The 19,601-nt window shown below is 43.9% G+C and overlaps 1 protein-coding gene across 4 annotated transcripts in view; it reads left to right on the top strand.

Moving 5' to 3' along the window:
* LOC308284355 (dynamin-2-like) overlaps positions 1 to 19,601 on the top strand; it is a 59,150-nt gene that overhangs the window by 28,898 nt on the left and 10,651 nt on the right. For 2 of the 4 annotated variants that reach the window (XR_013962007.1, XM_080724944.1), the window contains exons 11-15: positions 4,213 to 4,299; positions 5,756 to 5,826; positions 11,280 to 11,331; positions 12,981 to 13,031; positions 16,576 to 16,686. Coding sequence is in view for 3 of the 4 variants with exons in the window: in XM_080724944.1 (XP_080581070.1) it covers positions 4,213 to 4,299; positions 5,756 to 5,826; positions 11,280 to 11,331; positions 12,981 to 13,031; positions 16,576 to 16,686 (372 nt within the window). In the remaining variant the exon portion in view is untranslated. The remainder of the gene's footprint in view (positions 1 to 4,212; positions 4,300 to 5,755; positions 5,827 to 11,279; positions 11,332 to 12,980; positions 13,032 to 16,575; positions 16,687 to 19,601) is intronic. The other 2 variants (XM_080724945.1, XM_080724946.1) reach the window with 2 other exon arrangements.

Here is a 19,601-nt window from a genome sequence, read left to right as displayed (position 1 = left end):
GTGGCGGGGCAGGGGGGGCCGAGCCGAGGGCACACTGGCACGGGGCAACCTGTCGGCAGGACGGGGGGAAACAAACACATTGAAATTACTTTTAACCCGTTAAAACGTCTGTGTCATTTTAGACTTTTATACGTTGGCTATTCAAAAATAGCAGATATACAAGCTTTGTATATTTGCTATTTTTGAACATTCTTTTTTAATTTGTGAAAGGGTGAGAACTAATGCTTTAGAACAGGGGTTCTCAAACCTTTTTTAGGCTGTGACCCCCAAAATAAACATATTTGAACTGGTGACCCCCACCCTGACAAGCACTTGGAATTGTAGGTATTACATTTAATGTGACTCGGTTCCACAGATAAATATTGTGAAAATAGCCGATCTACATGTTGCGAGGCATTGTGAGCATGTAGATTGGCTATAGCATGTAGATTGGCTATTTTCACAATGTTCGCCTCTTGCTTACTTAATATTTGGCAGTTTGGCCAGTTCCTTAAATATTCACTTTATAAATGTGCACATACCCTGTATACACTTATACTGTGTGTTGGTTTGTTTACCATTGAGTGAGAAATGTCATTAAGCTAATCATATGAGGTGAAATAATTTGGGAAACAGCTTGAGAACCACTGCTTTAGAAGGCATTTGTAGAATCAGACTCGGGTCTTAATGGGATAAGAGTGTCATTTCGTCGGTAAACGCTGGCCCTGCGCGGTTTGCCCTCTCTCAGCCGCCCGGACCCTGGCCGCCCTCGGCCCTGTGCACAGGCAGTGCTGCTGTCGTGTTGTGGAGTGTTGTGACGAGTGTAGTGGTGGTGTCGTCGTGGAGGTGAGGTGTTTAGGGGGGGGTTGGTGTGTGTATGATGTGTGAGACGTATCCCTAAGCATCTCTGGGTCTGCTCTGGACAAGTTGCAGGTCTCGCAGCAGGAGGTACTGTAAGGACTACTTGTTATTATGAGTTATTTATTTGGTGGGCGGGTTGAGTTGCACTCCATGTGACCTCTCAGTTTGAGAGGAACTATGAAGCGAAATTAGACTAGCGAGAGAGGAACTGGTCACAGCCTTTTGACAGGATATGAAGAAAACCTGCAGCTTGTCCAGTCCTCTTGATTTTCTTTTTACTACTACAAAATGACTAACTGAACAAACACGTTTTCTCTTCTTTTTTTTTTATTTCCTCTCTCTCTCTTCCCCACGTCCTCCTTTTTTTCTGTCTGTCCTTTTTCTCTGTCTTTCTCCCTTCTCTTCTCTCTCCACTACTTCCGTAAAAAAAAAAACACCAAATTGCCCCTCCCCACTCACCCTCCCCCCATCAGAACGGGGCTGTTCACCCCCGACCTGGCCTTCGAGGCGATAGTCAAAAAGCAGATCCTCAAACTGAAAGAGCCCAGCCTCAAATGCGTGGACCTCGTGGTGTCCGAGCTCACGGCGCTCGTGGTGAAGTGTGCCGTCAAGGTAAAACCGGAGGACAGACCGACGCCACAGTGAGCTAAAACGGGGGGCTTTCCTCCGTGAATGAATGCCCGTCATTATCCATGTCCAGCCCGATTCTTAAAAGAACGGGTCACCCACCCACCCTTCGTTCCCATGATGTCATCCATCCTCAGTGCTTGGATCGTCCTCGCCCCCTGCCACCCCCTACCCACACCCATTCCACTCCCACTTCCCTTCTTGTGGAAGCTTCCATGCCCTCCAGATCAAAACATTGACTTGCAAATCACGTCTGAAATTTTTGAGCTTATCAAAAATGGCCCATTTTGCCCTGCTCCCTGCTGTTCCCCCCAATCGAGTTTGATCTGAACCCATTAACCCAAGCAATCCGGGAAAGTGTCCGTGTCATTTTAGATTTTAGCTGATTATACGGAGCACATTGGTTGGCTATTCAAAAATAGCAGATATACAAGCTCATAGCGTGTCAGTGCTATGAGCTTGTAGATCGGCTATTTATTTATTTTAATTTAGTATTAAACATATGTTTTTTCAGACTGTTAGGATTTAGAGGACATTTCTGGAATCCTGGGATCTTAATGGGTTAAAGTGAGTTTGTCTCTTTATTTCCCTGCCCACCATGTGGTTCCCTGCTCCTCTCCCTGGTTGAGCTCCATGCCTCAGTCCATCTGTCAGTCAGTCTCTCTCCACTGGTCCTGCTCCTCACACTGACATTCTGCTGTCTGCTCAGCTCTCTGCTTCCCAAACTATAGATCACGGACTACTCTCTGAGTCACAGATCCATTTTTATGGGGTCATGAGTAAATAATATCCCCCATTTTTATATGTTTCCCTCCATTTATTTTTTTATTTTTAATTGTTTCAAAAGATAAAAACAATAACTAAAAACCTACATTTTTCAGTGGGGGAGTTCTCAGCAAGCCCTCGTGCCCGCATCATTTCCGTGCTGAGTCATTCAGTAGAACGTTTGCAGACTTTGCACGGCACTACGTCTCGTGTCTGTGATTTGATGTATCCCCTTACCAAAACTGGTGCAGGAAAACCAAAATCTTAACAATTTCAAAAGAACTTCTGAAAAAAAAGAAACACAAATAAAATATTGAAAATAGCTGATCTAAAATGCTCTGCTGTTTTCACCATTAATCAAATGGGGCCTAAGTGGCTCATTCATTACATATTTTGGTCGTTTTGGGTCCTCAGAGGTATCTTGGGTCTCAAGCTAAAAAGTTTGGGAAACACTGGCGTTGCTGCATGGACAGGGAGTGACGGGGAGAGAGGGAGACAATACAAATAGCCTCGTGGCTCTCCTCTGGGCCCAGTCACCACCAGCTTCAATGGAGCGTTTCCATGGCAACGCCACTCAGTCGCTCCCTCTGGTGGGCAAACGGAGGAGCTGCGGCATGATGCCCACATAAGGCGCCCACACACATAATCATTACATCCGGCAACATCCGCCAGTCAACCCAGCCGACCCCTTCACCTTGTGTCTGGCATTACCTAAACTTTATACGTGAAGCCCTCATTCTGTCACACCTTCCTCACTCCTCTTCCTCTCAAAGTATTCACTAATCTGAAATGGCATCTAAACAGTTGGAGATGACCAGCATGGTACTTATGTATACAGTATGGGGTTCCCACGGCCAATATTTGAAAATGAGAAAAACTGTTTTCCAGGCCTGGAAAAGGGTTGGAATTAATCAATTGTTTTATGATATTTTATGACATGTCCCAATTCCCAAAACATGTCTAATATTATGTGAAACACCTGTGGGCTAATGTGTAGAGGACATAAACGTTGCAAAAATTATAAATCTGCAGGCTAACAGCGTGTCGCATCGTGATACGTTGTCAGCTTGTAGATCTGTTCTCTTTGTCACGCGACTCCTTCGCTTCAGTCTGTCTGGTGTAATCATTATTGCAGGTCTGGAAATGGGGTAAAATACTTACTAAATACTAAACGTTTAAAACATCTTGTTAAAATGTGTGGGGCCCCTGTATATACATGTATATAAATGCATTGTTGCTTCCTCGTGACCTGACAAACTTAATTCCTGAGGTTGGAGAATTCTTTAAAAACAATACAAACAATGTCTGATAGATTCTGGAATAGGTAGCATCCCTGTGTCATCCCCAGCTGTAGTAGATGCCTTAGTGATGCCTACACTTGGCCTAGTGCAGAGATATCCATCCTATATACATGCTGTACATGTGAATAGATGAATAGATATGTACTGTATGCTATGCATACGTACATGTCTCTACTGTGTCTTGTAGATAGATGGCTGATTCTCACTTTCCTTATCCTCTCCTACTGTATGTTCTCCTATCCTCTCCTGTATTTTTCTATGCGCTGATGAGTTGTACTACTCGGAGCACTGTTTCCCAAACACTGGGCCGGGACCAATTTGTGGCTCACGGGCACATTTTCATGGGTCAATAATCATTTATTCAACAAAATGTAACAATACAAAACAACTTAAATTCCAAAAATTGAAAGAGAAAGATAAGAGACTAAAGAGAGAGAAACTTTTAAGAAGTAGTGAAAATAGCTGATCTACAAGCTGACGAATGCGTTGCATTGCGATGTGTTGTGAGCTTGTAGATCTGCTATTTTCCCTAGTTTGGGTCCTGAGCGAACATCTGATTCCTCTTTTGGGTCCAGTGGAGTTGAGAGGTTTGGGAACCAGTGATGTGTAGAGTAGTGCAGTTTAAATATGCTGGTGTGTTGTCTTCCTCAGTCAGTGCTGCAGTGTGTCTTCTCCACAGCTCGGCTCCTACCCCAGACTGAGAGAGGAAACGGAGAGAATCGTCACCACCTATGTGAGAGAGAGAGAAGGCAAGACCAAGGATCAGGTCAGTTCTGGTTCTGGAAATGCTTCCTCACTGCTCATTACCAGGACCAGAGCATACGAGCGGAGTGGAGCGCGAGCGGTGCGGGGAGCGGAGCGAGCCGTTTTTTAGTTGAGCGTGAGCGAGCGACTTTTATAATGGGTCTGAGCGCCGACCCTCCTCCGCTCCGAACCGATCCTGTTGGGGACGCGCACCGCATGTTTCCAACAAAACAGTGGCGAGTGGAAAGCTCTCCAAGTCTCCATCAAAGCCGAGGCTCACGTTAGCGCTGCGCAGCCATTTGTGTTGGGAACACACTGGCAAAGGAGAAACTGTTTCGGACATGGTAGCAAACTACTTTTTTGACTCTGATTGACGGCCCTGAGCGGAGCGTGGAGCGAGCGTGGAGCGAGAGATGCGGAAATCAAGTTGAGCGACGGAGCGGCGGGGAGCGGAGCGGCCCGGTGGCCGACCAGAGCGACGAGTGAGTTGGACAAGAGCCCTCTGGAGCGCGGAGCGGCTTTTGTCATCGCTCCACTCCGCTTGTGTGCTCTGACCAGGACCAGTGCTTCTTAACTCCATGCCTGCCACGATAAAATCGACCTACCCATTTCACTGCCACCATTTTTTTACAAAATGTAAAAAAAAAAAATGCTGTGCTTTGTGCACGGATCATGCACCATGCGTGTGCACGCCGTTCACAACTTTCAAACGAAATAAATAAATAAATTACAAATCTGTTTGAAAATCCGTTCAGGCATTCAAGAGATATTGCCAATCTTGTTTTCTACAAATGTAAACAAACGTGGCTGCCATGTTTGAAAGATGGAGTTGTCCTGGGGGTCAAACACGCATTTCGCGATCGCGATCATACCGTAAGTAGGTAGCAGGAAGTAGGAAGTAAAAAAAAAAAAAGGCTGCCAACTCGGGGAAACTCGGGCTGTGGCAGGCAATTAGTTAACCACATTATGCTGTGTCCCATCCTGGATGCATTTCTGGAAATCAGTGAGAATTTGTCTGTTGTGTTTTTCAAAGCATCTGTCTAAACAGATGCTAGGTTGGATACATTTTTACCTGGTATCCTAATTTATTTGAAGCACTGCAGTGTTTTCGTTAGTTGATGAGGGTTCATGCAATTTACTCTGGGTAAGAGCGTCTGCTAAATACCTAAACTGTATGTTGTGTAACTGTGTGTGTGTGTGTGTGTGTGTGTGTGTGTGTGTGTGTGTGTGTGTGTGTGTGTGTGTGTGTGTGTGTGTGTGTGTGTGTGTGTGTGTGTGTGTGTGTGTGTGTGTGTGTGTGAGAGCGCACGCATGATTGTGTGTGTGTCGGTTGATCACACTCTAATTGACAGTCGTTAATAAATACTGATGGCATTGGAAGGTTGGAAAAGTTAATAACCAATCGCAAGCCTTTCAGTTCTGCTCGGTTCCATCAGTGTATTAATAAAACTTCTAATTATGACTTTGTCTTCTATTAGGTTCTCCTTCTGATTGACATTGAGCAATCCTACATCAACACAAACCATGAGGACTTCATTGGCTTCGCTAAGTATGCATCATCCATCCATCCCCCTCCCCTGTCAAATCCCCCCACCTCACTCATACAGCAGCATGTAGCCCACCCCTCTCATATCAGTAATAGGGGATGTTGTAATCCCCATTAATACCATGCTGCCTGAGATACATGCCTACCTTTAGGTTGTGCCGCTAGGTTAACGTTTGTGTCCAACAATGCGTTTTTTTGAAGCGTTGAAAGCCGCTTCCAAGGAGATAGATAGATAGATAGATAAATAGATAGATATATACCTTTATTATCCCACAGGGGAAATTCAGTTGCCCAGAGGCAGCACAGCAGTTAAGGTTGCAAGTTACAGAGAAGTAAGAAAAAGAAAAAGAGTACTGTAGTATACAGTCCAAAGAGCAAGCACAAAAAAAGATAAATAAAACAAAGTGTTGAAAGCTATTGCAAAAAGAGAAGAATATATACATAAAGTGACCACGAAACATTCAACGCTCATAAGTGACACGTCACACACACAAAAAAAGCTATACTCAAGCATAACTTAGCAAACAGTGCCAAACAAAAGAGTGCACATAACAGTCACTGCTAGTCAATGCAGTCATGCAACACAACTATCGCACCGCCATATCAACACCGCAATAATACACAGTACAACCAACACAACCCAATAGTGCAGGGCCTGAAAAAAAGTGACCAAAGTCAGTGCAAATAAGTCAAGAATATATATATATATATATATATATATATATTTTTTTTTACTTTTAAAGCAATAATGGGAGCCACAGCAAGACGCCACAGCAACCCTCTCAGGGAAAATTACGTTAGAGGTCAGAGTCAGTACAACTTTTGTTCCAGTAGTGCAAGGTAACAGTTGTCCTAGGTAATCCAATTAGGCCTAGGCAAGCGACCATCATGAGTCTCGTTGTATTGCTTGAGAGCGACCGGCACAAAGGACTTTCCAAGACTTTCGCACCTCCGTCCTGGGTAGCGGAAACGGTTGTTTCCTCTACCAAAGATCTCAGGGTAGAGGGGATGGGAGGAGTTCTCCAAGATGGCGACCAGCTTCCTAGCTGTACGCACAATGGCTATTTCCTCCACCCCCTGTAAGGAGGACCCAACGACAGAGCCCGCCTTCCTCACCAGTCTGTTGAGGTTGGCAGTGTCACCAGCTCTGTTGTTGCCCCCCCAGCAAGATATTCCAAAAAAGAGAACACTAGCCATAACTGACTGGTAGAACATCTGAAGCATCTTGTTGTACACTCCAAACGATCTCAGTCTTCTCAGGAGGAACAGCCTGCTCTTCTGAGGATCGCCTCAGCGTTGTCAGACCAGTCCAAAGAGCTGTTCAGGTGCATTCCAAGGAATTTGTAGTTGTCCACAAATTCCACCACCTCTCCGTTTATGGTGCTAGGCACCGGGGGAACATGATTAGTCGTACGAAAGTCCACGACCATCTCCTTGGTCTTGCTAGCATTAAGCCGGAGATGGTTGGCCTCGCTCCACTGCCCAAAGTCCTTCACCACACCATCATGCTCAGACGTGTTTTCACCAGAGATCTGGCTGACCACCACGGTATCATCTGAAAACTTCTGTAGATGACAGGTCTTGGAGTTGAAGCGGAAATCAGAAGTGTAGAGAGTGAACAGGAAAGGAGAGAGTACAGTACCCTGCGGTGCACCCGTATTGCTCACCAGCACATCAGATCTACAGTTCTGCAGCCTCACGTACTGCGGTCTGCCGGAGAGGTAGTCCGTAATCCATGTAACCAGGCCCCTTTCCACCCCCATCAGCGCGAGCTTCTCCGCAAGCAGAAGAGTGTTGGAGCTGGAGAAGTCAAAAAACATGATTCTGACTGTGTTGCCCAGATCTTCGAGGTGGGTGAGGGCCTTGTTGAGCATGTAGGTGATGGCGTCGACGACCCCTATGTTGGCCTGATAAGCAAACTGAAGGGGGTCCAGATGTTCACTAACTTTTGGTCTCAGATGGTTCAGTACCAGCCGCTCAAAGACCTAGATACATGCCTACCTTTAGGTTGTGCCGCTAGGTTAACGTTTTTTTTTGGAAGCGGCGAAAGCCGCTTCCAAGGAGTGACTTTGTCTGTCCCGTACAGGCTGTCCCATAGGCTTCCAAGGAGTCCTGTGTCCGTGTCATGTCCCGTGCATGCAGTATTGAGGATTGGTCAAGCTTCACATGACAACTTGGCCCTCCAGATAAAATCATTCATTCATTAAGAATTCATAAAAATATAGAACTAAAGCACATAGAAAGTATAGCTCTAGAACACAGATTTCATAGCTCTAGAACACATAGAATACAAAATTCACCGCTTCACTTCGAACCGAGGTTTGATTTTTTTCTTCCCTGAGTGCAGGGTATGATTTGTATTGTTTTCAGTGTGAGTGCTTTTTATTTACTCTATGCTGGAAACGCCAGCAGCATGACGAGGCGCTGAGCGTTCATTCCGTGCTGCGCATTCATGACTGGCGTTTTTATCTTGGCCATTTGGAAGCTTGTTCTAGAGAGCGCCATGCATTTTCAGCTGGGAGAAAATGCTTTGGTGGACACATGGCTATAAGCACTATAGTACAACATATACTACTGTGTGTTGTATGATGAATAGCAAAAATGACAATATGATGACATGCTCTCAAAATAGAGAAACCAATTTACTTCTTTGCATTGCACCGAAACATCCGTAACGTCACTTTTTTGAGGCAGGTAGAAATACAGGGCATTTCTTGTCCCTGTCATTAGCGCAGCAGCGATTCTGTTCCTTTATGTCAGATAGGATTAGGATCGATTTAATTCATCATTTGCAATGATTTTCCACTCGTGTACCGGCTACACAACAAATATCTGTGAAGGATTAGTGCTAGTCTTGACAGGCGCCCCGACATAGCAGAGGCCGGGGCTGTCCCTCTCCCTCCGGTCGGCGATCACAAGCACTTGAGTCATTCCCTTGACTGTGAGGATAGTGGCGACTCTCGACAAGAGAAGAGTTTCAGCATTCAACATAACTCCATGCTGTCAGCATAGCAGTGAGTCACAGAGATGTAGGCTGCTGATTAAGGATCCACTCTCACAACAGAAAGAGTGTGTTCCTGTGTACCGGGGGGGAGGGGGGGTCAGAAATGAATGGCCAATCTGTCTGTCCAGTCATCTGTCTGCATGCTGCTGTACTGCTCCTGCCTAACCAGATCAATCAAGCATGCTTGATTGCTAGGCGGTTGCACTCCCTATGCGATGCTGGCTGTTCGGTGATGAAAGGGTTGTGCACGCTACTCAGGGAGGACTGCTAGAACTGCCGTTGTAAAACACAAAGTATAATAATAATAATACAAAAATAAAATATATCGTCGTTGTCGGGTGGAAACCTTGTATGTCCAAAACCGTTTGTTTTGTATTTATCATTTTAAAAACGATTTAAACTAGCGAAAACAGCCGATCTACAAGCACACAACGCCTCGCACCGCGAGGCGTTGTGTGCTTGTAGATCAGCTGTTTTCACTACTTTTGTGCGACGGCCTTGTGTGATGAAGCAGTGCTTTACTTTGTGAAAAAATGTACAAATTTGAAACTTGGAGATACAAGGTTTCTGCCCGACAGTGACGATATGTTCGGCGTCGACACACAGCACTAGGATCTTTTGATTGCAACTGTTTGTCAGACATTCAATGGCTGATGTGGGATGTCTCGGCAGGGTTCCCACCCAGTGCGCGACCGACGACGCACCCTAACGTACTGTAGTCTTAACGTAGTAGATCATCGTAGCATGTCGTAGCCGAGTGGAGCTCCCCTCCTCCCACTGTTTGAGTCGTGCCAAACTTAAGCCATTGACTGAGTAACAAAGCAAGCCCTGCTGTGTGTGGGTTTGTGTCTTTTAGCGCATGGTGAGTGGATTGCCGTATAGTGTGTTGAGAGGTCCGTTAGACTAGGGTTGTTTAACGGTTACCGTGACTCGTCACTTTCAGTCTCGACAACAGAAGGCTGGAGGACGGTAGCCCCCCAGGGTTCAGCAACAACAGGTGCGCTGGCAGATAACACACACGCAGGGGTTTGTGTGTCTTGTTTTGTGTTCTTATTTACTGTATACCTTTTTTTCATACACTTGTGTGTGTCTGTGTGAGCCTGTCACCCTTTCCACTGCCCAAACACCTATACACCCCATTTTTTAATACTCTTTTTCTCGTGTGTGCAAAACGTTGACAAGCGTAGACCAGTTTAACCCTTTATGAACTGGAACGCGTCTGTGTCGCGTTTAGTCTCGCGAGGCCAGACTGTTGCCTCCGCGATTTGGGCAAATGCTCCCGGCATACAGTCTGGCAAACTGAAATAGAAACGATGATTGCGAGATAAAGCGGATGCGACGCAACCGCTCCCTTGGTGCAGTAGCAATAACATGTCCTACTGGAAGCGTTAAGTCTCCGTTATTTCGTCTTTCTCTGGTGTTATTAGTGTTACTTTCATGATGTTTTCAAACGTTTTCTTAAACTATACACCCATAACAGAATAGGTCGCTCGAGTGACTTTGTCTGAGCTATTGTGCTTCTGTTATGTTTCCAATGGGACTACAGTTCCGTGCAGCAGTGGCTACTTCCGATACTCGTCGTTCGGGAGCTGCCGTTCCAGACTCTATATAGCATTCGGAGATTGTGGAATAGTTGTCTGGCTACGCGAGACTATGTCACGTTAGACTTGAACCGATTTAACCATTATTTTATGCTTTAAAATATATAGCAGACATACAAGCTCACAGCGCGGTTGAAAAAAAAACGATAAAACGTGTGCAAGTCTATGAATATATTGACTCGATTCTATAAATGTCTTCTAAATCGTTCTTCTAAATCAGTGGTTCTCAGACTTTTTCATGACATGGACCCCCAAAATATTTGGCCGCGGACTCCCATCTCAAAATATGTTGTTCCAGGCATAGATATGAAACAGCAGATACCTCATCCTCCTCTGCAGTTCACTGGAGCCATGTGTAACAACTGGAGTCCGGACGTCCGGGGAAAAACAGGGAACGCTGCCAGTCAAAGTGACTACTGGCCAATCACAGTGTGACTTTTCCGGGACTTATCAATTCAACAGAGCTTTATTGCCGTATGTGTGACGCACGCGGAAGCGATGCAGATTCCCTTGGTTCCTCCTCGATGCATATGCCCCAGAGCCGGAAGGAGTCGTCTACCTTTCTATGTCTATGGTTCCAGGGACCCCCAGAAGCAAATATTATTGAGTTACAATTACAAATGTTCGCTTTTAAAAAGATATATTCAAAGACAAGATACACAAAAAAAAACAAGTAATTGCAGATCTACAAGCTTGCGGTGCCGCGCTGTGAGCCTGTATATCTGCTATTTTTTAATAGCCAAAAGCATAAAATAATGGTTAAAAAGTGGTTCCAGGTCTTAAAAGGGTCAAACAAGACGTGGTTCTGTAGCATATTGTCTGTGTTTTAACTGTGTTTCATCTCCTCCCAGCGCCCAGCAGAGGAACACGGCTGCCAACAAGAAGAGGGCCATTCCTAACCAGGTACCATGAACCTCCCCTGACCCCTTTAAACTGACACTACCCACTACCCTGCCCTGCTCACCAAGCCAACCCCCACCTCTAATCTCCCTCCACTGATATCCCTACCAGTCCTAGTTATTGACCAGGTAAATAGACCCAATCCCACCAGTAATCAGGCATAATGCCATTAATCTATTTAGACCAATGCTTCTCAAAGTGGATTCCAGGGACTCTGTGGGTTCCTTTATGGGGGTCTACATTGACCCATACAAGTCTGTAACTGGCAGTGTACAAATGGAACCAAATGAACCCTGATGGGTTCATTTGGTTCCGTTTGTACACTGTCAGAGTTAAGGGGGAGACCTTGGAATTTGATAGTTTGAGAAACACTAATTTAGACCCATCTAACTGTTAGTTTGTACTCCTCCCATGTATTGTACACCCCTTAAATACTGACCGTTCCCAGTCCTAATCTTGATGTTAAACTGGCCTGTCTTTGTTTGCCATGTTGTGAAAAGCCGGTATCTCTCCTTTCCCGGTGTTTAATGTCCACACATTTCTTGTGTATTTAAAAGAACAATCCTGAAGTAACACTAAATGGCTGCTGATCTCCAGTGATCAATATTCGAGGTTTTGCAGGTTAGACCGTGTCGTTCCAAGGCCTGTGGCGGTGGTATCAAATTCTGTTTCATTGAGGAGGAGAGTTGCCTTGTTATAAGTGAACACGAAGACCCCGCCCTCCCTGCTTCCCCCCTACTTGGAATTAAGCATCGGTTTTCCACTGCTGCCATTAATCGCTGTTTTGCACGCGCTGTTTTTTACAACCCAGGCATGTCCTCCTACAAGCAAAGCAACAATTAATCCCCGGGTTATGTTGTTGTTTTGTCTTCGTTGTCCTCCCATTAACTCACCCTTTTTTGCATTTGAAATTCTGAATGTGAACGGAATGGAATGGTTGTGCATGGGATCCCGCTGCTATTGGTTGAGCAACGAATATAAAATAACCAAATTGTGGTATTGAAGTAATTCTAATTGCATGTAACTCTCTTGCTCTCTCTCTCTCCTCTCTCTCTCTCTCTCTCTCTCTCTCTCTCTCTCTCTCTCTCTCTCTCCCCCCCCATCTCTCTGATGGAATCTTTTCCCCTTCCTTCTCCCACTTCAAAACTGTTCATTCTGACCATTTCCACCACCCTGTCTTCCATTTCCCTCTCCAACCTCACCCTTCCATCTGTCCTTTCTTCACCAATCTCCTTCTCCACCTCATCCCATCCTTCCAAATCAATCTTTCTCCCTCCATTCACCTGTTACATCCCTCCAACCCTCACCCTTTTCTTCCTCTCCATCTATCTCCCATCTTTGCTTGCTTGCTTTCCCCTCTTTCTCTGGCTATGATTTTGTTTTTTTCTTATCCTACCATCCATTGCCTTTTAACCCCTCCTCCTCCTCCTCCCCTTCCAATTATCGCAGGGTGAGATTCTGGTAAGTACCCCCACAGATCTAAAGCGCTCTGTGCCAGGGGGAGGCAGGGCCTAAACTAGCTACACAGAACTGAGGCCATCACACAAGTCAGCCCGTCTAGCTTAGTACGGTCAGGCCAAGAGAGACCCAACCACACACAACACGCTGCCTGGAGCTTGATGCTTATTTGTCAAGTTGTTCTGTTCTCATAGACGTTCTCCACCCTGCAGCTTGGCGGACTGGGAGAGGGACATGAGGAGAAGGTAGTGTCTCCACACCCGTGGGCAGAAAGCCAGAGCAATTCTAATTGATCATACACAGTCGCCAGTAATCGGCGACTGCCTTCACAGTAACACGCGGGTTTCCCTCGATAATTCGTGGGCCTCGTTTTAACAAGACAATAATTGTCTTTAAATTGTCGATAGACTGACTAACCTTACTTAACCCGTTGCACCAAACATTTTGACAACAACTTTAAAAGTCTTCTCTCCGCTTGGTAATCGTCACTGTCTGGCAGAAACCTTGTATCTCCAACTTTCAAATGTGCATGTTTTTTCGTAAAGCAAAGCCCTGCTTCATCATACAAGGCTGTCGCACAAAACTTGTGAAAATAGCAGATCTACAAGCACACACCGCCTCGCGGTACGAGGCATTGTGTGCTTGTAGATTGGCTATTTTTACTACTTTAAATATTTTTTTTTTATACAACCAAAAAGGGAAGGTTTTGGCATACAAGGTTTCCACCGGAAAACAACGTAATGCTCCTGTGGAGAAAAAAACAATACATGTTGTTTGCCGTGCTCCTCTGTGTAATGCTTTGACTCTCTTTGAAAGACCTTAGAGAAGATGGTGGACCCCTCCACCCTCCCCCCCAAGAGTGACTGTGGCCGGCGTCAGTTCTGTTTGTGTCTGGTTAATGTCCCTGTTGCCTCCAGCACTGCGGCCAGCAGTTTGTCTTTTGGAGAATCAATCTGAACATCAACAGGGCTTGGGGTGGAGGGGAACCGTTCAGATCAACTGAACACAACATACAGATTCTTCGAGTGGAGTGGAATCCCTTTAGCAAACTCCGATTTCTCGTCCCTTTTCAACGAAGTAGCCCATTTATGCATGCCGCCATGCATGCATGTCTGTCCTACGTTTCTGTCATAACTTCACTTTGTTACAAGCCACTCCTACTGACAACTTAACTCCTAAATTGATTATTTTTGCATGGGTTCTTACCAGTTGGTTTCTGTATTATAATCAGATCTTTCTGATTATTAGAATCACAATACCGTTTTTTGGAGTCCATTACTTTACTGATTGATTACAAATAATCGTAATTGACATTCCTGTTGTTTAATCACTGTTAAGTACTGTTTGCATTGTGCTTGACAATGTGAAAGTGAAATCTGTTGCTAGTTGAGGAGGATATCATTATTATATTTTGAATTGTGATAATCTTACAAATTGATGAAATCTTTCAAATCAATGCATACATTGAAAATTATATATTGTGACAAGTTACGGTAATTATCTGGCGGAAGAAAACTTGACGGACTTTCCGCTAATATAGCATCATAATGTTTATAATATTTCCAAACTAACGTAAAAGGTGGCGCCTTTTTTACTTTTCTTAGTCTGAGCGGAATGAAGTATTTACCCGCCAAGGCAAACTAACAATTCAGCTCCAGTGTTCTCGCCTCATTTCCCTTGTTTATGTTGGCGCTTTCTTACTAACGAGTCTCACCCATAACTCATTCCAGTTCTGTAGTTCTGGATGGAGAGAGAGTGAAGAAGAGGTTTATAGCAGATCTTCGAGTGGACACTTTAGCTCATTTGTCTTGATGGGAGCGCCGCCTTTCCTCTAAATCGATGCTCTTACGTCCCGGTACATTAAGCATCGCACCGGAGACCGTTTTTAAAAAAAAATGGAGATGAATTGCAGCGAGGAGAGAGAGAGCCACTCTCCTCCAAAATACACACATATTGTCCTCTGAGACAGAGCTTCTTTAAAATCCTTAAATCTGCCTGTCGTCTCATGGTTTTCCCTCCTTCCTCTCTCCACTACACTTTTCCACCGTAACTGTAGACCACTGATTTATGAGTCATCGTACGACTGCACTGCTCGCCTAAAATTACAGGTTTTCGACGAGCCGTCGTACGATGAACTATAAATTCGTTATCCCTAGCTGTACACTAAGTAGAGTTCAGTCTACCGGCGTCTCTCTCCGTTAACCCATTTAGAACGGGTACACATATTGTGTATCATTATTTTATGCTTGAACTATTGAAAAATAGCAGATATACAAGCTCACAGCGCGGCACCGAGTGCCGCGCTGCGAGCTTGTAGATCTGCTATTTTTTTTAAATCATGAAAATTTGAATTTTGACCCGATTCTATAAGTGTCTTTTGAATCCTTCTACGTTTCTTTTTGAAAAAACCTATGTTTCTATGTCAGCAATCTGGCCAGCCATCGTCTACTACTATGTCAGTGGTTCTCAAACCTTTTCATGTGAAGGACCCCCAAAATTATATTTATTTAGCTACGGACCCCCATTCAACATATTTAGTTCCAGGGACCACCCAGAAGCTAAATTTGAGTTAAAAACGTTGGCTTTTGAAAATACATTATATTCAAAGATTTGCACACATTTTCACGTCTTTTTTTCAAAAATAGCAGATCTACAAGCTCGCAGCGCGGCACTCGGTGCCGCGCTGTGAGCTTGTATATCTGCTATTTTTCACCTGGTTAAAGCATTCAATAATTCTAGGCCTAAATGGGTTTTAAACAATCCTTTTTCTATCGAGTCTTTCATCTTTCATGACCCCAGACTTCATCCCCCACCACCAGCCCCCTGCCAGCCCACACACTGGAGAGTGTAGTGCGCTGATGTCCGGTTAACACCATTAACTCTGCCCCGCTGTGTTTTAACTGCTCTGTGTATATGCTAGCGTGTGTACTGACCCGCTGACCCTAACATACCACCGTCGACCCCTTGCCCTCTGACACCCACACACGCTGTTGTGTGGGCCAGCATGGTCTGGACGCCATCTGCAACCCCGTGTTTGTGTGAGGACGTTGAGACTGAGGACTGCTGCACACGTTCTCCGTTTGCTCTGCTTAATGCTCCCTTCAGAGCAGCGATGCTTTATTTAGTAATACATGTTAGTTTAGTTACGTTACGCTCACTATGTGTGACTATCATAGTACTATTCTTACTATTGTCAGCTCTTGACATCATACGGTTTGTATATCGTCGTTGTCGGGTGGAAACCTTGTATCTCCCAGTTTCAAATGTGTACGTTTCTTTCGCAAAGTAAAGCCCTGCTTCATCATACAAGGCCGTTGCACAAAAGTAGTGAAAACAGCAGATCTACAAGCACACAACGCCTCGCGGTGCGAGGCGTTGTGTGCTTGTAGATCGGCTGTTTTCACTAGTTTAAATCATTTTTAAAATGGTAAATGCAAAACGAATGGTTTTGGACATATAGGGTTTCCACCCGACAACGACGATATATATATATATATATATATATATATATATATATATATATAGATAGATAGATACACACGCGCACACAATTTTAGGCATACTGACCTCAAATGGCTCAGGTAAGACACAGGCAGAGACAGTGAGTATGGTAAGAAGGTAAGGTTTCATTAGATTTGAGTCAGTTTATTCATTAACATCATACGATGAATGGCACAGCAACATGTTACGGAGCCCTTTCCATTACAACGGTAAAGTTGTACTCCCTCCATTCTCCTGTTACTAGTCTCCCCTCTGTCTCTCTCTCATTATATCCTACTCTCCACACAGGTGATCCGCAAAGGCTGGCTCACCATCAACATCAGCATCATGAAGGGAGGGTCCAAGGAGTACTGGTTTGTCCTGACTGCCGAGTCCCTCTCCTGGTACAAAGACGAGGAGGTGAGAGCGATCTGTTGTTGGACAGTTAGCTAGTGAGTTTAGCCACATTAACCCTGGCATCCCTATTATGGGCCAGTGTTGATTTCGTCGACTAAAACTATGACGAAAAATGGTTGTCGACTGTGTTTTTTTCACTGACGAAAACTAAATAAAAACTAAGCTGTGATGACTAAAACTAAGACTAAATATATTGACAATTTCGTCAACAAAATAAAAACTGGACTAGTGTAGAAGAGAGTTATGTTATGTTTGGTTGCTCTCAGATGTGTGCTGAAAATAGCAGATCTACAAGCTCACAACGCGTCGCGCTGCGACGCGTTGTGAGCTTGTAGATCGGCTATTTTCAGCACACAACCAAGTGTAAAATCAATCATTACGATGCCATCAAGGCCTGCCAAAATACATTTCAGTTGACTAAATCAACTGTAGATTTAGTTGTCTAAAATCTTATGATATTTAGTCGACTAAAATTAGACTAAAACTAAAACTTTTCAGGTGACTAAATTATGACTAAAACTAAATGACATTTTATTCAAAAGACTATGACTAAAACTAAATCAAAATGTGTTGTCAAAAACAACACTGTTATGGGCACAATTTCAAAACAGTTTTTAAATGATTATTTCGGAAACGGCAAACAAATATTGCCGATCTACAACCTCACGATATGTCGCTATGAAATGAATATAGAGCTTGTCGTTCAGCTATTTTGGCTACTTGTTGTATGACAAAGTATATAGGGCTTAAGCCAACACACAGCAAACTCCTGCCTTGAGCCAGCATAGGATCACATGAGATGGAGAGCCTCTGTTTTTGATTGATTTTATTCAGTGACATAAAAAACAAAACGGAACAAAAGCCCTTTCAGACATAACAGTCAATGCATCACAAGAGGATGACAACGCAATAAAGCCAGAGGGCCTATTTCCTTTGCGGTCCTCTTAAACAAAAAAGAAAAGAAAAAAATTAAATAACATGACAAATGACAACACAAAAACAGTGGTTCTCAATGTTGGTGTGTCTTGTCATGTTTGTTTAAATTGGTGCAATCTAAAATAAAATAAAAAAAGTAAAAAAAAAAAAAAAGAAAAAACAGTGGTTCTCAAACTTTCATGGCAAGGACCCCCAAAATTACATGTATTTGGCCGCGGACCCCCATCTCAAAATATGTTGTTCCAGGGACCGGCCCATAAGCAAATATATGAGTTAAGGTTTTTTTCTTTAAGATATATTCAAAGATTTGCAAAAAATGTTCTCGATCTTTTCAAAGATAGCAGATCTATCTGCTATGTTTCAACAGTTAAAGCGTAAAATAACAGTTGAAGACAACACAAAAACAACACATAACATTAGATAACGCCTCCTTCGTTCGCGTCTTGCTGTAGGAGTCTTCTCATCCTTCCTGGTCGAGGTGTGAGCTGCATGTGTGTGTTTGTGTGTGTGTCCCGACCCAGCCTAACCAATGTGCAGACTACTGTTCAGCTGCAGCCTGATGAACAGGTAGTCTGAACACTGGGCAGGCGGGGGGGTGAGGCAGGGAGGCAGGGAGGGAGGGAGCCTGGTGGGAGGAAGATCCCTGAGGTCGTTGTGGCCGCTGAGGTCGCCTCCCCTGGGGACACTGGGACAAAGGGCAGCGGTAGAGCAAACACAAACGCTTGGTTAAACAGCTACTAGGGATGGGACGATACGCGATGTTAACGTTTATCGTGAAAAAAAAAAACACTCGCAGAAATCGTATCGTGGAGATTTAATTTAACGCGAAATCGTCCTCCCGTCATGCACTGGGATCAGTTCAGCTTTTATTTGCCGAGCTGCATATCCAGTACCACTTCAAGCCTCTATAATTGGTAAAAAGTTACTTATAATACGGTATGCGTACTTGAAATAGTCTTTTTTTCCACTCTCTTATCAAATGTCTTTGCCAAAAAATAGCCGATCTACAAGCTTGTAGATCTGCAATTTTTTTTGGCAAATGTTCCGCCCCAGGATAATGGATTGTGATTAGAGCGATAATATCGTAAATCACAATTTCTTTTGTCACAATAATCATGATATGAAATTATTCTATCGTCCCATCCCTAACAGCTACCCACATGGAGGAGCCCAACATGTCATTGTTAACAATGCAGTGGTTTTATCCTAAAAGAAATGTTGACACACAGGAAAAAAAAAAACTATTTGAAAATGACCTCACAATTTACAATTTAGGCATTTAGCAGACGCTCTTAATCCAGAGCGATTTTACGGTAAGCAAGGAAAACACGACTTAATAAATCAAATGCACAGAAATGGTAGGATCTTAACATAATCTAGGATCATTACCTTTGATTGTAAAGATATTTTTTTGCCTCTTTTACAATGAACACAGAACACAGTCTGGCCCTCTTTGCTACATAGCTATGTGCACACTCAGCACAAACACAGCTCTACAGTTTATTTATGTTTAAGGCCATTTCAGGGGTTGTGTTCGATGACGGAAGGAGTTGTCCAGTAAAAGGCACCGTCTTTGCGTTGTATAAAAGTACATATTAATTAAGCTGCCTCTATGGAATACATATTTATATATAACTCAAAAGACGTAATAAGGTGAACTTAAAGTTCGCTCAAAGCGTCATATAAATGTTGTAAATGTGTTTTTAATAAACAGAACCGTGCAATTACTTTTACTCACCGTTAAATATGACCAAAGACGTATTGTTGAGATCACTCCAGAGGCCTCGCTCATATCCACTCTCCCAGAAAGAATTAAACATACATATTTCTATAACCAAAAAATGATATACTTTCTGAAAAGATAGCAACGCTAAAGCGTGAACATTTTTAACACCAAACCAAAGCTATACGTTGTTTCAACCTAAAAGCCCCGACGGTCACAACGCGTACCTCAACACCAGTCACCTCATCGGATAAAGAGC

This window comes from Nannobrachium achirus, assembly GCF_963921795.1.
Source record: "Nannobrachium achirus genome assembly, chromosome: 4".
In the NCBI taxonomy this organism is placed as follows: domain Eukaryota; kingdom Metazoa; phylum Chordata; class Actinopteri; order Myctophiformes; family Myctophidae; genus Nannobrachium; species Nannobrachium achirus.
Note: the sequence above shows the minus strand (reverse complement) of the source record. Positions and strands in the feature narration are given on the sequence as shown.